The sequence below is a fragment of the Hyaena hyaena genome, unplaced genomic scaffold (assembly GCF_003009895.1).
Source record: "Hyaena hyaena isolate Hyena2069 unplaced genomic scaffold, ASM300989v1 scaffold_14, whole genome shotgun sequence".
NCBI classification, from domain to species: Eukaryota; Metazoa; Chordata; class Mammalia; order Carnivora; family Hyaenidae; genus Hyaena; species Hyaena hyaena.
Window position 1 is genome coordinate 4,102,483 of NW_024080646.1, and position 16,899 is coordinate 4,119,381.

Sequence of the window (16,899 nt, forward strand, 5' to 3'; positions counted from 1 at the left end):
CCCAAAGAGATAAAAGGTTTGTAAACTCAAAACTATAGAAAGCTTATGAAAGAAATTGAAGATACAAAGAAATGGAAAAATATTCCATGCTCATGGATTGGAAGAATAGATATTGTTAAAATATTGATACGACCCAAAACAATCTATACATTCAATGCAATCCCTATCAAAATAACACCAGCAAGGGTGCCTGGGTGGCTCAGTCAGTTGGGTGTCCAACTTCAGCTCAGATCGTGACTGCAGGGTATATGAGTTCCAGCTCTTCATTGGACTGCACTGGTGTGGAGCCTGCTTGGGATTCTTGTTCTCTCTCCTTCTCGCTCTGCCCCTTCCCCACTTGTTCTCTCTCTCTCTCTCAAAATCAATAAATTAAAAAAAGAAAGAAAGAGAAAAGTTGAAAAAAAATAACACCAGCATTCTTCACAGAGCTAGAACAAACAATTCTAAAATTTGTATGGAACCAGAGAAGACCCCAAATAGCAAGTAATGTTGAAAAAGAAAACTAGGGGTTCCTGGATGGCTCATTCGGTTGAGCATCCGACTTCAGCTCAGGTCATGGTCTCAGGGTTTGTGGGTTCGAGCCCCATGTCTGTGCTGACAGCTCAGAGCCTGGAGCCTATCTTCAGATTCTGTGTCTCCCTCTTTCTCTGACCCTCCCCTGCTCACTTACGCGGTCTCTCTCTTTCTCAAAAAAAAAAAAAAAATGTTTTTTTAAAATAAAAAGAATATTAAAGCTGGAGGCATCACAATTCTGGACTTCAAACTGTTTTACCAAGCTGTAATCATCAAGACAGTATGGTGCTGGCACAAAAACAGACACATAGATCAATGCAACAGAATAGAGAAGCCAGAAATGGACCCATAAACGTATAGCCAACTAATCTTCAACAAAGCAGGAAAGAATATCCAATGGAAAAATGACAGTTTAGCAAATGGTGTTGGGAAAACTGGACAGTGACACGCAGAAGAATGAACCTGAACCACTGTCTTACACCAAATACACAAAAAGTAACTCAGAATGGATGAAAGACCTAAATGTAAGACAGGAAACCATCAAAATCCTACAGGAGAAAACAGGCAACAACCTCTTTGACCTAGGTTGCAGCAACTTCTCATTAGACATGTCTCTAGATGGAAGGGAAACAAAAGCAAAAGAATGAACTGCTAGGACCTCATCAAGATAGAAAGCTTCTGCACAGTGAAGGAAACAATCAATAAAACTAAAAGGCAACTGATACTATGGGAGAAGATATTTGTAAATGACATATCAGATAAAGGGTTATTATCCAAAATCTACAAAGACCTTATCAAACTGAACACCAAAAAACAATCCAGTGGCAGAAGACATAACACTTTTCCAAATAAGACATTCAGATAGCTAACAGACCCATGAAAAGGTGCTCAACATCGCTCCTCATCAGGGAAATAGAAATCAAAGCCACAATGAGATACCACCTCACACCTGTCAGAATGGCTAAAATTAACACCTCTGGAAACAACAGATGTTGGCAAGGATGTAGAGAAAGGGGAATATTTTTGCATTGCTGGAGGGAATGAAAATGGGTGCAGCCACTCTGGAAAACAGTATGAAGGTGCCTCAAAAAATTAAAAATAGAACTACTCTATGACTCATCAATTGCACTTACCAGGTATTTATTCAAAGCATATAAAAATGTTGATTCAAAGGGGCATATGTCCCCAATGTTTATAGCTATATTATCAACAACAGCCAAATTATGGAAAGAACCCAAACATCCATCGACTGACAAATTGATAGATGTACACGTGTACACACACACACACACACACACACACACACACACAGAGGAATATTAGTTAGCCATCAAAAAGAATGAAATCTTGCCATTAGCAACAACGTGGATGTAACTGGAATGTACTAAGCAAAATAAGTCAGTCAGAGAAAGATAAATATCATATGATTTCACTCATTAGTGGAATTTAACACAAAAGATGAACACAGGGGAGGGAAGGAAAAATAAGATAAAAACTGAGAGAGAGGCAAACCGTAAGAGACTCTTAAATACAGAGAACAAACTGAGGGTTGCTGGAGTGGTGTTGGGTGGGGGGTGGGCTAAATGGGTAATGGACATTAAGGAGGGCACTGGTGTTGTATGTAAGTGATGAATCACTAAATTCTACTCCTGAAACCATTATTACACTATATGTTAACTAACTTGTATTTAAATAAAATTAAAGAATAAAAATAAAATAAAACTAAGTTTATTTATTTGAGAGAGAGTGAACGAGCGCATACATGAATGGAGGAGAAGCAGAGAGAGAGAGAGAGAGAGAGAGAGAGGATCCCAAGCAGGCCCTGCACTGTCAGCACAGAGCCCAACACAGGGCTTTAACTGACACACCGTGAGATCATGACCTAAGTTTAACCAAGGGTCAGTTGCTCAACCGAATGAGACACCCAGGTGCCCCAATGGTGCTCTTCTTTTAAAATAAAGTAGTAGGCTAAGGGTGCCTGGGTGGCTCAGTTGGTTAAGGATCCAACTCTTGATTTTGGCTCAGGTCATGATCTCGAGGTTTGTGTGTTTGAGCCTCACATTGGGCTCTGCACTGACAGTGCAGAGTCTGCTTAGGATTCTCTCTCTCTCTCTATCCCTCTATGATCCTCCCTCACTCACGTGTACACACACACTCTCTCTCAAAATCAATCAATAAACTTAAAAAAAAAGTAAGGATTTAAAAACTAAAAATGAAGGAGTAGGCTAAATGCTATAAGGTTCCTTCAACAACCTACTATGAAGCCATGACTCTGAAATTCTGCATTTTTATTTAAAACAACACTTCTACAAGGATAGGGAAGACTTTGACTTTATGGTTCTAGTTGGCAGTAACCCAATAAGGAAGAACCAGGAATATTTTTGTGCACTGACCATATTAATTAAGTAAAAAAGACACAGAAAAACAGAGAGGGCAGTACTGTCCTACTGGTCAGACTATACCTAGAATACTGAATTTTACTAAAACATTAAAAAGAAACAGTACTTTGAAGTTGTGAAGTAATGACGCCTGAGGAATAGTTAATGAACAGAGGATATTTACTCTAAAGAAAAGAGTCAGGAGGGCCCTGACAGTTCTCTTTATGAATGCAAAATAGAAGAGGGGGTAAAAGTTGTTCCAGATGCTTCCAGAAGGCAAAATGAGAATCAGCAAATAACCTGTAAGTAGAGTGATTTCTATACAAACTTAGAAAGAACTTTCTAAAACCTAACTAAAATTAAACAGGCTTGAGAGATTAAGCTTATAGTAGAGGTGTTCAAACAATGGCTATTTGTTAAAGAAGTTATATAAGGAATTCAATTTAGAAAAGTGTTGAATGAAATGAATTCTATAGTCCTTAAGTGTATAGACTCCTTTGACCTTCATATCCGTTTCCCAAAACAAAACGAACTATGACCTTAACATTTAACATATTTAAATATTTGCTGTCTGTGATTGGTAGAGTTGAATGTGTGCATACACACACACACACACACACGCACACACACATGCACACACACACACACACTTAACTTTATCACGGTAAATTTTTCCTAATTTCTTACTACAGTGTCACCAAATAGCTGTCTTACCATATAAGACATCTGTAACATCAAAATCAGCTTAGGTGAGTCAGAATTACTGCAGTTAACAAGCAGAGGTATAAGTCACACGGTTTTTCTAAAGTTCAGACATATTTCAGGCACTAATAGCATATTGTTACAGTGGTTTAGGTAGTCAAAGAAAGAAAACACTTGCTATTTTTTTAAACTGCCAAGCAAAATTAAATTTAAGGAGAGCAAGCTACTTTGAAAAGAATTTGGCTAATGAGAACTATCTTAAATTTTAGATGAGAACTGAAAAACATACTAGATAACCCCCTTCACTGTTCTGATTAAACCATGTCCAAAATAAAACATGCATACCTTTGTTCATCTCTATGCTTAATCTTTACTATAATTTCAAACTTTAGCTTTTATTTCTTTTCTAAAATGCCAGTGAGCTTCAACAGACAAATTTGTGATTTTCAGAACACCAAAAAAGAAATTCTGAGCGAATAAAAATTTGTATTTCACGAGGTTAATGACATTATCCAGTTTCAATTCACTTTATACACCTTGGTTTTGGAAGCATTCACTTCTTTAATTCTGTGTTAACCTTTATACACTCATTATCTTGTTTATCTTTGATATTCATAAATATCAAGGCTGAGGTATTCAAAATACCATAAGCTATTTCACAAAGCATTAATTAATGTAAGTCAACAATCACTTATCTGAAATCTTTGGAACCAGATGTGATCTGAAATTCAGATTTTTTTTTAATCACAAAGGGTAATACAGAGCACATACAGTTTATTACATAATACCTCCAGTGGTGCCTGAGGCATCATCCTGTAGTCAAGCACACTGATATTTTCACAGCAAAGCATAGGAATGTGCATGTGAAGTGGAATAAATAAGGACTATAAATAGCATTCTGTGAAATACAGTGAGGTTAAGTTGAGAATAGGATGAAAAAAAACTTTTGGGTTTTAGAATCATATATAAAAGATTGTGGATGTTCTAGCCTCAACATGCATCATGAGTAAAACTGGAAAGTGTTCACATTTTCATACATACATGTTTAATAATCTCAGTCTTATCCTATAGCCTTCTTTTCTCATCTATTATCTCCCCTCAAAATTCCCTCTGCTACCAATATTTAGTGAACTGATAACATAGGAGGAATATCAAAATCCTATTGGATATCCACTACTTAAAAGTATACTGATAAGAATGTTAATTCCATTTGTGAAATGTGTTTATACATGAGACAATAACTACTCTAAGCAAATTAATATGGTATGCAAATTCCATTAATTTGCATAGTTTACCAAAGTTTTTAGAGATGTCCACTCAAATGCAATAGAATCTTTAAGAGCTCTATACAACCATTAAGACTATACTGAATCCTAACTCTTAAAATATTTCATAAGTTTTATATACATGGTAACTAAGAACTGGCCATGTCTCAGCTCTGTGACAGTCAGACCATACTCAGAAAAAGATTCTTTTTTATGATACTACTGAATAGTAGGAAGAATGGTGAGTGGCCTTTAAGTCAAAATATAGGGGTCTGAGGGGCGCCTGGGTGGCTCAGTCGGTTAAGCATCTGACTTCGACAGCTAGCTCAGAGCCTGGAGCCTGTTTCAGATTCTGTATCTCCCTCTGTCTCTGACCCTCCCCTGTTCATGCTGTCTATCTCTCTCTCTCTCTCAGAAATAAATAAAACATTAAAAAAAAAAAGATAGGGGTCTGAGTGGTAGGCTTATTATCTACTAGCTGTGAGACCACGGCAAGTTATTTGACTTTTGTGAACTTCAGTTTCCTTGTCTATAAAGCAGAGATAATGAAATTAACTTGAAGAATCATAGTGAGGATTGGATATAAAAAACATAAAATACAAAGAAGAATAACAAGTACACAGAATAAAAATAAGAGAAATACAAATATTTCAAATAGAGAATTATAAAAATTAAAATGCTTTAAATTAAAATGTTCTGATACTTTCTTTATATATACACTAACCTAAGAGATGCATATATACTCTTCATATATACCCCTAAAACACAAAAACTGATTTTCTTTATATTATTGTAGAAAACTTTACAACTTTTTAAAATGAAATCTGCAACCTTAATGCCTTTACAGTTTGTATAGCTAAGTATAATAAAGGAAGAATAGTTGAGGGAAAATATTCAATTTGCTGCTGCAATAAAGGAAAAATACTTACTCAATTTTCTGCTGTAGCTGTTCAGAAAGCTTTTTATTTTCTTCCTGGAGAGTATTCTTTTCATTCACTTAAACATAATATGAAAAAGAAGCACACATTATAGCTATATTAACATGTATGTCAGGCTTTTTCTATAGTACCAGTAAATACAGAGAAATCAGGATTTCTAATTCTAAGTCGTAATGTTAGAGTTCACATTATTGTGCAAGACTAATGTTACTAGGTAGTGATTACTACATCTCATATTGTGCCAGTTCCATGTAACTGATTAACTGATAATTTTATTTTATGCTTGTGGGCAAAAAGAAAAAGTACCTCATGTACTGGGGAATATAGTTTAATTGTTCATACTAAGGTCAAGAGAGCATTCCATCTGTTAGTCAGTCTTACTAATTTCGAATACCATTTTAGTAAAAGACATTTATCTTGAAATAAATCTGATAATAAAAGACTAACACTGAATAGCAGTGTAATTTTATAGCATAAGCAATTTCTTCCTTAGTTAATTATGGTATCAGTAATTTAAATATATCCATTGAAATAGTATTTGTTTCAATCTACCCTGACTAAATTTTCTTGTCCATACTTACTTAATTTAGAAAGCAGAAATTCAATTTTAGGTTATAATTTCTATTGCAGTCAGCACAAAATTATTTATAAACACAGAGTGTGATGTCACTGCTTAAGCATGTACTCCACTAGGAGGAATATCTAAAAGATCACAGTAAATAGAACTAATCTCTACAAAACAAAGTTAATCATATTCCAAAAATTTATTAATAATTTAGTGGTTTACAAAGTTAAACATATTTTCCTTTGTTACTGAGTAAATAAAATTTGTTTGGCTATCCGTAATACATGAGGTTACTGAACTACTTCCTGTGAAGGATCTAAAAAAAAAAAGATACAGTGATCTAAACAAAAGTGCAGTCTAATGAGAGACTAGATATTACATAAGCATGTTCTATGCAACTGAAAGTGAGAAGGGTATTACAGAGGTACAGATAAAAGACTAAAGGAAATTCCAAGGAGGAAAAAGGTTACTTTGGGCTCTTGAGAAGATGAGGAATGGATTCATCATGGAGAGGACAAATGAGCTGGACAGAGTTCTATGCAGAGAATTAAGGAAACAAAGTTATTAGAAAGAAAGATTGGGTATAATAAATGATAGGAAACCTTCAAAGCCAGGTTAAGAATTCTGAACTTCATTTTAATATTTTTTTTGAAGTTTATTTATTTATTTTGAGAGAGACAGAGGCAGTGTGAGTGGGAGGGGCAGAGAGAGAGGGAGGCAGAGAATCCTAAGCAGGCTCCATGCTGCTAGCACAGAATCTGATATGGGGCTTGAACTCACAAAACCATGAGATCATGACCTGAGCTGAAACCAAGAATTGGACGCTTAGCCAACTGGGTCACATAGGCGCTCCTCAACTTCATTTTATTTTATTTTATTTTTATTTTTATTTTTTACAAATAGTTTATTCTCAAATTGGTTTCCATATAACACCCAGTGCTCATCCCCACAAGTGCCCTCCTCCATGCCCATCTCCCCCCTCCCCCCCACATCCATCATTCCTCAGTTTGTCTCTCAGCATTCAAGAGTCTCTCATGGTTTGCCTCTCTCCCTTTCCCCCACCATTTCCCCCCTTCTTCTCCCCTGAACTTCATTTTAAAAGATTACCAGGTGTCATTTTTCATACATGGATGATGGGAAGATTGATCTGTTAGTATGTATAGCACATACCAAAGTGAGAAAAAAAGCACTAGTAAGTCAGGTGATCACTGAAATAAGAAATTAGTATCTGGACTATTGTGAAAGGTATAGAAATAAGAAGTGAAGACAGGTAGAAGAGCTTTGACAGAAGCAGAATCAGTAGTTATTTGGCAACTCATCCTGTGTATGACGAAGAAGTCAAAAATGACCCTACATTTCTAATTAAGATGGTTTACCTGACTCTTCCTCTCCAAATCCCAATGAAATGATAAAACAACTCTAAAAATAAGTCAACTGCAATACTGAAAAGCCAGAATGGGTGGCACTAGCAGATCAGAACTTTGAAAAAATTCACAAATGATTTAAAAATAGATGGTCTCAGATTGACGTAAAATCCAACCAAATAAAGGGCCTTTAAATTAAAAAAAAGTGAGCTTTTTCAGTAGAACCTCATGTTTATTCCAGTCTAGGCAGCAAAGCCCAGAAGTTGCCGAACAAGCAAATAAATAAATAATAAATTAAAAAATAATAAAAACAAACAGTTGCCCTTAAAGTAAAGCCAGGAGGATAAATTTCTACAAGTTTTAACACTGGAGAGTCTATTGTCTCCTGAGACAAGGAGATCAGGGCAGTGCTCTCAATTAACTTATATAGTAATCACTAGAGAGGGCATTCCCATACCTAGAAGACTATCTATTCGTATACCCTACAGAAAATCTCTCTAGTAAAGTTTCCTTCTTTCCCACACTATGTCATTGGGGTAGGGCTTCTGTAAATCAGACTGCGTTTACTATTAGCAAAGTAGGGATTCTTCCTCCGGTTAAGGAAATGAGACTGCATTTAACAAAATCATCAATTTAGGGACATCTACAATTACAGATAATCAAAAGTTGACAAACACATAAAAAAACAAAACAACGCAAACAAACAAACAAACAAAACACCGTAATTTTTAAAAGAATTAAAAACCAGTCAAGGGATGCCTGGGTGGCTAAGCGGGTTGAGCTTCTGACTTAGGGTCAGATCATGATCTCAGGGTTCGTGAGTTCTAGCCCGCATCAGGCTTGCTGCTGTCAGCATAGAGCCCACTTCAGATCCTGTCACCCACTGTTTCACTCTCTGCCCCTTTCCTGCCCAGGCTCTAAAACAAAACAAAACAAGACAAAACAAGGCAAAATAACAGTACAAAAATTCTGGATAAGTAGTTTTAATAGGAAACAGAAGATCTGATAACATCTTCAGATTTTTTTTTTTTTTAAATGTTTTATTTATTTCTAGGAGAGAGAGAGAGAGACAGCGTGAGCAGGGGAGGGTCAGAGAGAGAGGGAGTCACAGACCGAAACAGGCTCCAGGCTCTGAGCTGGCAGTCAGCACAGAGCCCGATGCGGGGCCCGAACCCACGAACCGCGAGATCATGACCTAAGCGAAAGTCGGACGCTTAACCGACTAAGCCACCCAGGCGCCCCAACATCTTCAGATTTCAAAGGGTGATAGGTTCATTAAAAACAAGAAAGAGGCTGACATGAAAGAAACAAAGGTTATAAAAATTAAAAGCATAATAAGTGGGATGAAAGTAGAATGTGACTGAAGACAGAATTAATATCCATCTAGGTGATTCTCCCAGAATTCAGCACAAGAGAATAAAGTCACAAAGTATAAAGAAAAATTAGGCAGCATGGGAAGACCACAGCATCTTGCTAATCTGAGTTCCAGGAGAAGAAACAGAGAGAATGGAAAGGAACAAACATTACAAACAAACACACAAAAAAACAGAAAAAAATTTTCTTGGGCTAAGTGAACACTTTAGGGTCGATAAGTGAATTAGATATACTAACAGTAATCTTACTACAAAGACAACTAGATCCTGCACAAAAACGTAATTTTTAGTAGACTGCTGAACTCACAGGAAGAGAAATCCAGGGGACTTCCATGTCACTGCTTTAATCATCAACATAAACAAAACAAAACTATGAGCTAATACACAGACAATATAGATAAGTAGATGTTGGTACCAGTACTGGTAGGGGGATTGAACCTGAGATTTCCATCCTATATGTCTATTTTACATATAAAAAAGAAACCCCCACTCTCATCAAAAATAAAAGGAAACATCACACACACACACACCCTATTTGCCACCACTGCAGGTAACTGTTACACAAGATCTTACCCTGAAACTAGCAGTTAAAGGGAAAAAATTAAGATGTATCACGTCTTTCTAGTAGGAACTATATTCCAAGCTAACCAACAGTCCCAATTGATAAGGGTGAAATCTTATTACAGAAAAATTCCAGCTAATAAATGTGGAAAGAATAACAGAAATGAAAATTTAGCATTTTATAATCTCTAATTAACTAATTCAGGCAAGGCTCACCAATGGATGCTAAGACCATTAAAGAAAGACTGAGGGAGAACTGTATTTTTGCAAGATTTCATAGTATCAAACATCTACCACCCTATTCAGGTTATTTGGTGGTATAAGGAGAAAATATAGCTCTATAATAAAGAAACATGGCCATCACCTTAACCCAGTGATCAATCTTAGAATCCCTAAGAGCAGAATAACTTGACAATACCGGTCTCCTGATACGATGCAATACGAAGCAGACAGTTTTAGTTATGAAGTATTGCGGTCAAAAATGCTTAATATAGACCTAATCAAGCTTTCAGATCGAATATCTACTTTATAGGAAAGAAAGGAAAAGATAAAATGTTTTAAAAAATCCAAAAGGTGGCAAAATTTTGGAAAATGACCCTACTTCAAGAAGCTAATGTCATGAAAGAAAAAAAACAAACAAACAGGAAAGGGAGCTATTCCAGATTAAATGGAATGTATATGAGAGTTCTTTAGTATTCTCCCTATCTCTCTGCATTTTTTAAAACATTTCATTAAAAAAAAGAAGAACGGGAGGGGGGTGCGCCTGGGTGGCTCAGCTGGCTAAGTGTCCGACTTTGGCTCAGGTCATGATCTTGCAGTTTGTGAGTCTGAGCCCCACGCAGGCTCTATGCTGACAGCTTAGGGCCTGGAACCTGACACCTTAGAGCCAGGGGTACCTGGCTGGCTCAGTTGGTAGAGTGTGCAACTCTTGATCTTGGGGTCATGAGTTTGAACACCACATTGAGTCTACTTACAAAAAGGAAAAAAGACAACTAGGCAGACTTGAAAATGAACCAAATAGAATTTTTAGGAATGAAAAATTTGGTTACCAAAATAAAACAACTCAGCACAAGAGAACTACTGGAGTGCTTGGTATAATAAATAAGAGAGCTAAAGAAATTGTTCAGAATGTAGCAGAGAGAACCAAAGACGATGAAAAACAGGGAAGGGATATCAAGTGTACAAAGGACAGAATGATGAGGTCTCATCAGAATCCCAGAACAGAGAATGAAGAAGACACAATATTTGAAAAGCTAGTAGCTGACAGTTTTCCTGTATGATTAAAGATGTGATTCCACAGGGACACCTGGCTGGCTTAGCTGGTAGAACATGCAACTCTTGATCTTGGGTCATGAGTTTAAGCTGCACACTGGCTGGTAGAGATTACCTCAAAATAAAATCTAAAAAAAAAAAAAAAAAAGAAACGTGGTTCCATAGATTTTATAATATATACTAAACAGAATTGGTTTTGAAAAAAAAAACTGGTTAAAACTGTACTAATATTATAGAACACCAAAAAAGAAGGAAAAAAATCTTAGTAGCAACCAGAGAAAAATGATTGTTGCCCTGTAAAATAGCCTTACAAAAGTATAAGTAAAATAAAAACATTTTTGGATAAAAACTGAGAGTTCAGAATCAGCAAATACCCTCATTATGTATCTCAGAAAGGATAATAATCCTAGAAGGAAATGGAAGTGCAAAAAGCAATAATAAGCAAAGAAACTGATAAACATGTAGTTAAGTCTTTTAAAACTGTCTTAGTAATTTTTAGAAAAGTTTCTAACTAGGGCGCCTGGGTGGCTCAGTAGGTTAAGCATCCAACTTCAGCTTAGATCATGACCTCACAGTTCATGGGTTTGAGTCCCGCTTTGGGCTCTGTACTGACAGCTCAGAGCCTAGAGCCTGCTTCAGATTCTGTCTCCCTCTCTCTCTTTCCCTCCACGACTCATGTTGTCTCTCTCCCTCTCTCAAAAATAAATAAACATTAGGGGCGCCTGGGTGGCTCAGTCAGTTAAGCATCCAACTTCAGCTCAGGTCATGATCTCACAGTTCGCGGGTTCAAGCCCCGGGGCGGGCTCTGTGCTGACAGCTAGCTCAGAGCCTGAGGCCTGCTTCAGATTCTTTATCTTCCTCTCTCTCTGACCCTCCCATGCTCATACTGTGTCTTTCTCTCTCAGAAATAAACAAAACATTAAAATTTTTTTAAAATAAATAAATAAACATTAAACAAAATTTTTAAAAAAGAAAAGTTTCTAGCTTATAAGGCTAAAAAAAAGGAAATAAATGCTAGGCATAAACAGTATGTAAGTGGAGAAGGAGGTGAGCAGAGTTAAGGTGTTTTAAGGCCTGTATATTATTCAGAAGATGGGCAAGATATAAACTTTATATTAGGAATGCATGGCAAAATTTCAAGGTTGTGGGTGCCTGGCTGACTCAGTTGGTAGAGCACATGTCTCTTGATCTTGGCGTCGTAAGCTGAGCCCCATGTTGGGTGTAGAGAGTACTTAAAAATGAAAATAAAAAAGAGAGAAGGGGAAAAAACAAGGGAAAGAGACACAAAGATAAACCTAGACCTAGAAAAACACATTATCAGATTGTTAATAGTTGTTACCCCCAGGAAAAGAATAAAACTGTGTTCTCTAATCGAAACAGTGAGGATATATTCATTTATTCTTGCTTGAGTAACCAGAGGATAGCTAGATAATTAATAGAAAGAAAATAGAATACAGAAAAGAAGATAAATTAATTAGATTTTGGATGTGGTCACTGTGAGTTGTTTATAGAGAATCAAGGTAAAGATCACTAAGAGAGTATATAAATAGTTAGAAGAGAATAAGGTTAAGGGAGGTATTAGAAGAGAAGGTTAAGAGAAGGCTAACAATATAAGGAACCCCACATTAAATGTGTAAGGAGACTAAACTGAAAATGATATACCTGTAATGTATGTCATGAAAACCAAAGAAAGTATACACTTTTGCAAAACACTAAATTATACTTTTTGTATTTAACTTACTAAATATTAGCCAAATTACATGAAATAAAGATAAAACTAAAGAAGCAAATGTGGACATAAGCAAAGAAAATTACCTTCTTGTCTTATAGTGAGAGTTGAGGGCCAATGTGGACAGTGTTTAGATCACTTTTTTGTACCCTAATTTTTACTAAAATAGGTTTGAAATTAAACCTACAGACATTTGAACTTTTGCCTACATAAGGAAAAATGTATGTAAACCATCCATTCAATTGCAACCAATTTAATAATAGGTTTTAACAACAGTACATTATGCTTTAAATACTTAATAAAGAAAGGAAACTTACTAAGCTCTGTGATAAGTTTAAGATTCTGCTGCCGGATATTTTCAAACTCTTGCTGCTTTTTTCGCATATGCTCTTCAGTTACTGCACAGCGATCACATAATCCTGCTCTTAATCTAGGAAACAAAAACAAAATATTTTTAGAGTAGAACTTAAATGTTCTCTCTAAAAAATATATGAGACAACCACTATGTTAATTAATCGGATGGTGGGAATTCTTTCATGATGTATGTACATTTACCAATTCACCATTATGTACACTTTATTTTACAATTTTATTTGTCAATTGTACCTCCATAAAGCTGAAATTCAATTTTTTTCAACTACTAAAACATATTTCCTTATATTTGAACTCCAAGACTTTTATACTTTATAAGATGTAAATATCTGACTTGGCAAATATAGAGAAAATTAACTAGTTTAATAGTGTATTATACCTTTAACATATTCTCGAATAGGCTGAAATCATGCCACAACATCACTTTCTACAACAGACTGCAATTCTGAGTGGAATTTTAGACATGCAATGACTCTTTGAAAATTTGTTTTGTGAAGTGCACTTTTCAGCAGTTACTTGAGGGTGAGCTATAACAAAATGAGCATGAAAAACCAATAAAAAGGAAAAATAGGCCCACATTTTATCAACCATGTTCACTGATATATCTTTAGGGTCTAAAATAGTGCCTGGCAGGAAGCAGGAAGCATAATGATTTGCAGACTAACATGAAAGACATAATGGAATTAATGTAATAGGGATCCAGTGAAGAGAAATTCCAGAATGGAGCTATAGAAAAACCGAGAAAGTAAATGGTCCAAATTAGTACAGAAAGGTTTTCATCCCAATAAATATACCTTCAAGAATAAGAACAAAAAAGATGATAATCAATAAATAGAATAACACTTTACATAGTATTAATGACATGGTAAGGAAGACATGTTTCTTATTCAATATGAAAAAAAAAAAGTAGTTAGAACTTCTGGGAAAAACACAGGAAACTCATATAAATATGTCCTTGACATATTATAATTATGGGCTGATTTGACCAACTGATTTGAAACAGAGTAGAAAAGAACGTATGTGACTTGGACATTAGAAAGTCTCCTGGGGCACGTGGTGGTTCAGATGGTTAAGTGTCCAACTCTTCACTTTGACTCAGGTCATGATCTTACGGTTCATCGGTTCAAGCCCTTTATCAGGCTCCATGTTGACAGTGCGACGCCTGCTTGGGATTCTCTCTCTCACTCTGCCTCTCCCTAGCTCTCTCTCCAAATAAATAAATAAACTTAAAAAAAAAGTCTCCTGGAGTGGCACAGAGGTCATGACATTGGATCTACAGAGAAGGAAATGCTATTCTGTCTTAACAGAGAATATTTAGAGTCAATAAATAAACACCGTTTACTGTTTTCCAGGTATACAGTGGTGAGCTCAGGGAGACTGTTTAGACATTTTTCTAAAATATATTCCTATAAAGATATATTTTTACAAAAATGTATGCATTAAGTTTTAGGGCAAAATAGAAGAACTAAAATAGTAACTATTAGAAAATATGTGAGAGAGAAGTGCTTAGGTGGCTCAGCTAGTTAAGTGGCTGACTCTTGATTTCGGCTCAGGACATGATCGCAGGATCATGGGATTGAGCACTGTGGAGCTCCGTGTGGAGCTCCTCTCTCCTGCTTGTGCTCCCTCTACAGTAAAAAATAAAATGAATAAAAAATACAAACAAAAATCCGAAAGGGCAAAAGAATAGCCTCATCTTCAAAGTAAGAAATAAGATGGTCTCAAATTGATAAAACAAGGATTAAAGTGAAAATACATCATTTAGAACTCTGGAGCACTAAAAATGGACTAACAGGGGTAGGAAATGTATATGTATTACTTGAATAAAAACTGAAAAGGGAAAAAGATAAAATAAGTTAATAAGTATTTAATTTAGTAATATTATATTCTAATGAACTGTGTGACATCTTTTTGAGAATTTAAGGTTCTATAATTTTTTATAGTTTATTTATTTTTGAGACAGAGCATGAATGGGGGAGGGGTAGAGAGAGAGGGAGACAGAATCTGAAACAGGCTCCAGGCTCTGAGCTGTCAGCACACAGCCCGACGCGGGGCTCGAATCCATGAACCGTGAGATCATGACCTGAGCCGAAGTTGGATGCTTAACTGACTAAGCCACCCAGGTGCCCCGAGAATTTAAGGTTCTAGAAAGGACATATACCTTCTTCTTGTCTTTCTGCTATAACATATTTTCAGATTCTTAAGCATTTCTAAAGCTAATAGAAAAGTCTATTTATGCCTTTAAAATTCCAAAAGAAATAAGTCTCTAAACTATTCTAAGGGATGCCTAGTTGGCTCAGTTGGTTAAGCATCTGACTCTTGATTTCAGCTCAGGTCATGATCTCACAGTTCATGAGATCTAGCTATGCGCTGGGTTCCACACTGGCAGTGTAGAGCCTGCTTGGGATTCTCTCTCTCTCTCTCTCTCTCTCTCTCTTCCCCTGCTCATGTGCTTGCTCTTTCTCTCTCAAATAATATATTAAAACAACAACAACCCCAAATATCCCAAAACCAAGAGACTATTGAACTGTTATAAGAGAAAACTCAATTTTAACTATTTGCTTAAAGTACCTGACATTTCATATTTACAGTTTTAAGATTTGTTCAGAATAATAGCTTAGGGTCCATGCAATAAACATTCAAATAGTTGACCTAAGGTGAATTTATACACAGAATTATTAAGCCATAGAGGTCAAAGAGCACATGACATACAAAAGTCATCAAAGGGGCACCTGGCTGGCTTAGTCGATAGGACATATGACTCTTGATCTCAGTGTTGTGAGTTCAAGTCCCATGTTGGGCATAGAGCTTACTTTAAAAATAAATAAAAATTAAAAGTAAAAAAGAAAAAGAAAAGTCACTGGAAAACCCTGAAGGAGGTAAATGGCATTGAACAATTCTAATGGATTAGTTAGAGGTCATTCTTCTAGTCAGTTTTTCAGTAAAAAATGAACATTTTATTCTTTCTAAGAAACAAGATCTGGGGCACCTGGGTGGCTCAGTTAAGCATCCAACTTCGGCTCAGGTCATGATCTCGTGGTTTGTGGGTTCGAGCCCCGTGTTGGGCTCTGTGCTCAATGCCAGCTCAGAGCCTGGAGCCTGTTTCAGATTCTGTCTCCCTCTCTCTCTGACCCTCCCCTGCTCACGCTGTTCTCTTTCTCTCTTTCTCAGAAATAAATAAAACATTAAAAATTTTTTAAAAAAGAAACAAGATCTGGTATGTTAAAATATTATGACATATGATCAAAAAGAACTCCTTGGGACACCTAGTTTCCAACTTTAAAAATGCCACTGGAATAGACAGTTATAAAATGACATTTCCTAGCTTGTTTTTTACTTCCAGTTTTCTCCAGTCAACTGCCATTCTTGATAACAGTATCTGTGTGAAAGACAGTCAACTCTTTTTTTTTTTTTAATTTTTTAATGTTTATTTATCCTTGAGAGAGTGAGAGAGACAGAGAATGAGCAGGGAAGGAGCAGGGCGAGAGAGGGACACAGAATCTGAAACCGGCTCCAGGCTCTAAGCTGTCAGCACAGAGCCCGACATGGGGCTCAAACCCACGAACCGTGAGATCATGACCTAAGCCGAAGTCGGACGCTCAACCGACTGAGCCACCCAGGCACCCCGACAGTCAACTCTTGATTGCTCACTGACCCTAGTTTAAATTTAAATTGATGTGAGAAAATATACTAGCTCCTATTTCCATCATCAAGGTTCCATTGCTGCTATCGGAGAAAGAAAAACCCTCAATTTCAAAGGAGGATGAATGCAATTTCAGTAGCTTTATACAGGTAGCAGGGGAAAAAGAGTAATTCCACTCTTAAAAGCAGAAGGCAACATGCTTTCTGAGTTATATTCCCGTTTGT

At 36.3% G+C, this 16,899-nt stretch overlaps 1 protein-coding gene across 8 annotated transcripts in view; it reads right to left on the bottom strand.

Annotated features, from left to right (window-relative positions):
• The window catches only part of RBBP8 (RB binding protein 8, endonuclease), a 97,891-nt gene that overhangs the window by 36,597 nt on the left and 44,395 nt on the right, over positions 1-16,899 (bottom strand). For all 8 annotated transcript variants that reach the window (XM_039218103.1, XM_039218133.1, XM_039218094.1 and 5 more), the window contains 2 exons: positions 12,978-13,090; positions 5,788-5,854 (listed from right to left, as the gene is read on the bottom strand). In XM_039218103.1, the coding sequence (XP_039074034.1) occupies positions 5,788-5,854; positions 12,978-13,090 (180 nt within the window). The remainder of the gene's footprint in view (positions 1-5,787; positions 5,855-12,977; positions 13,091-16,899) is intronic.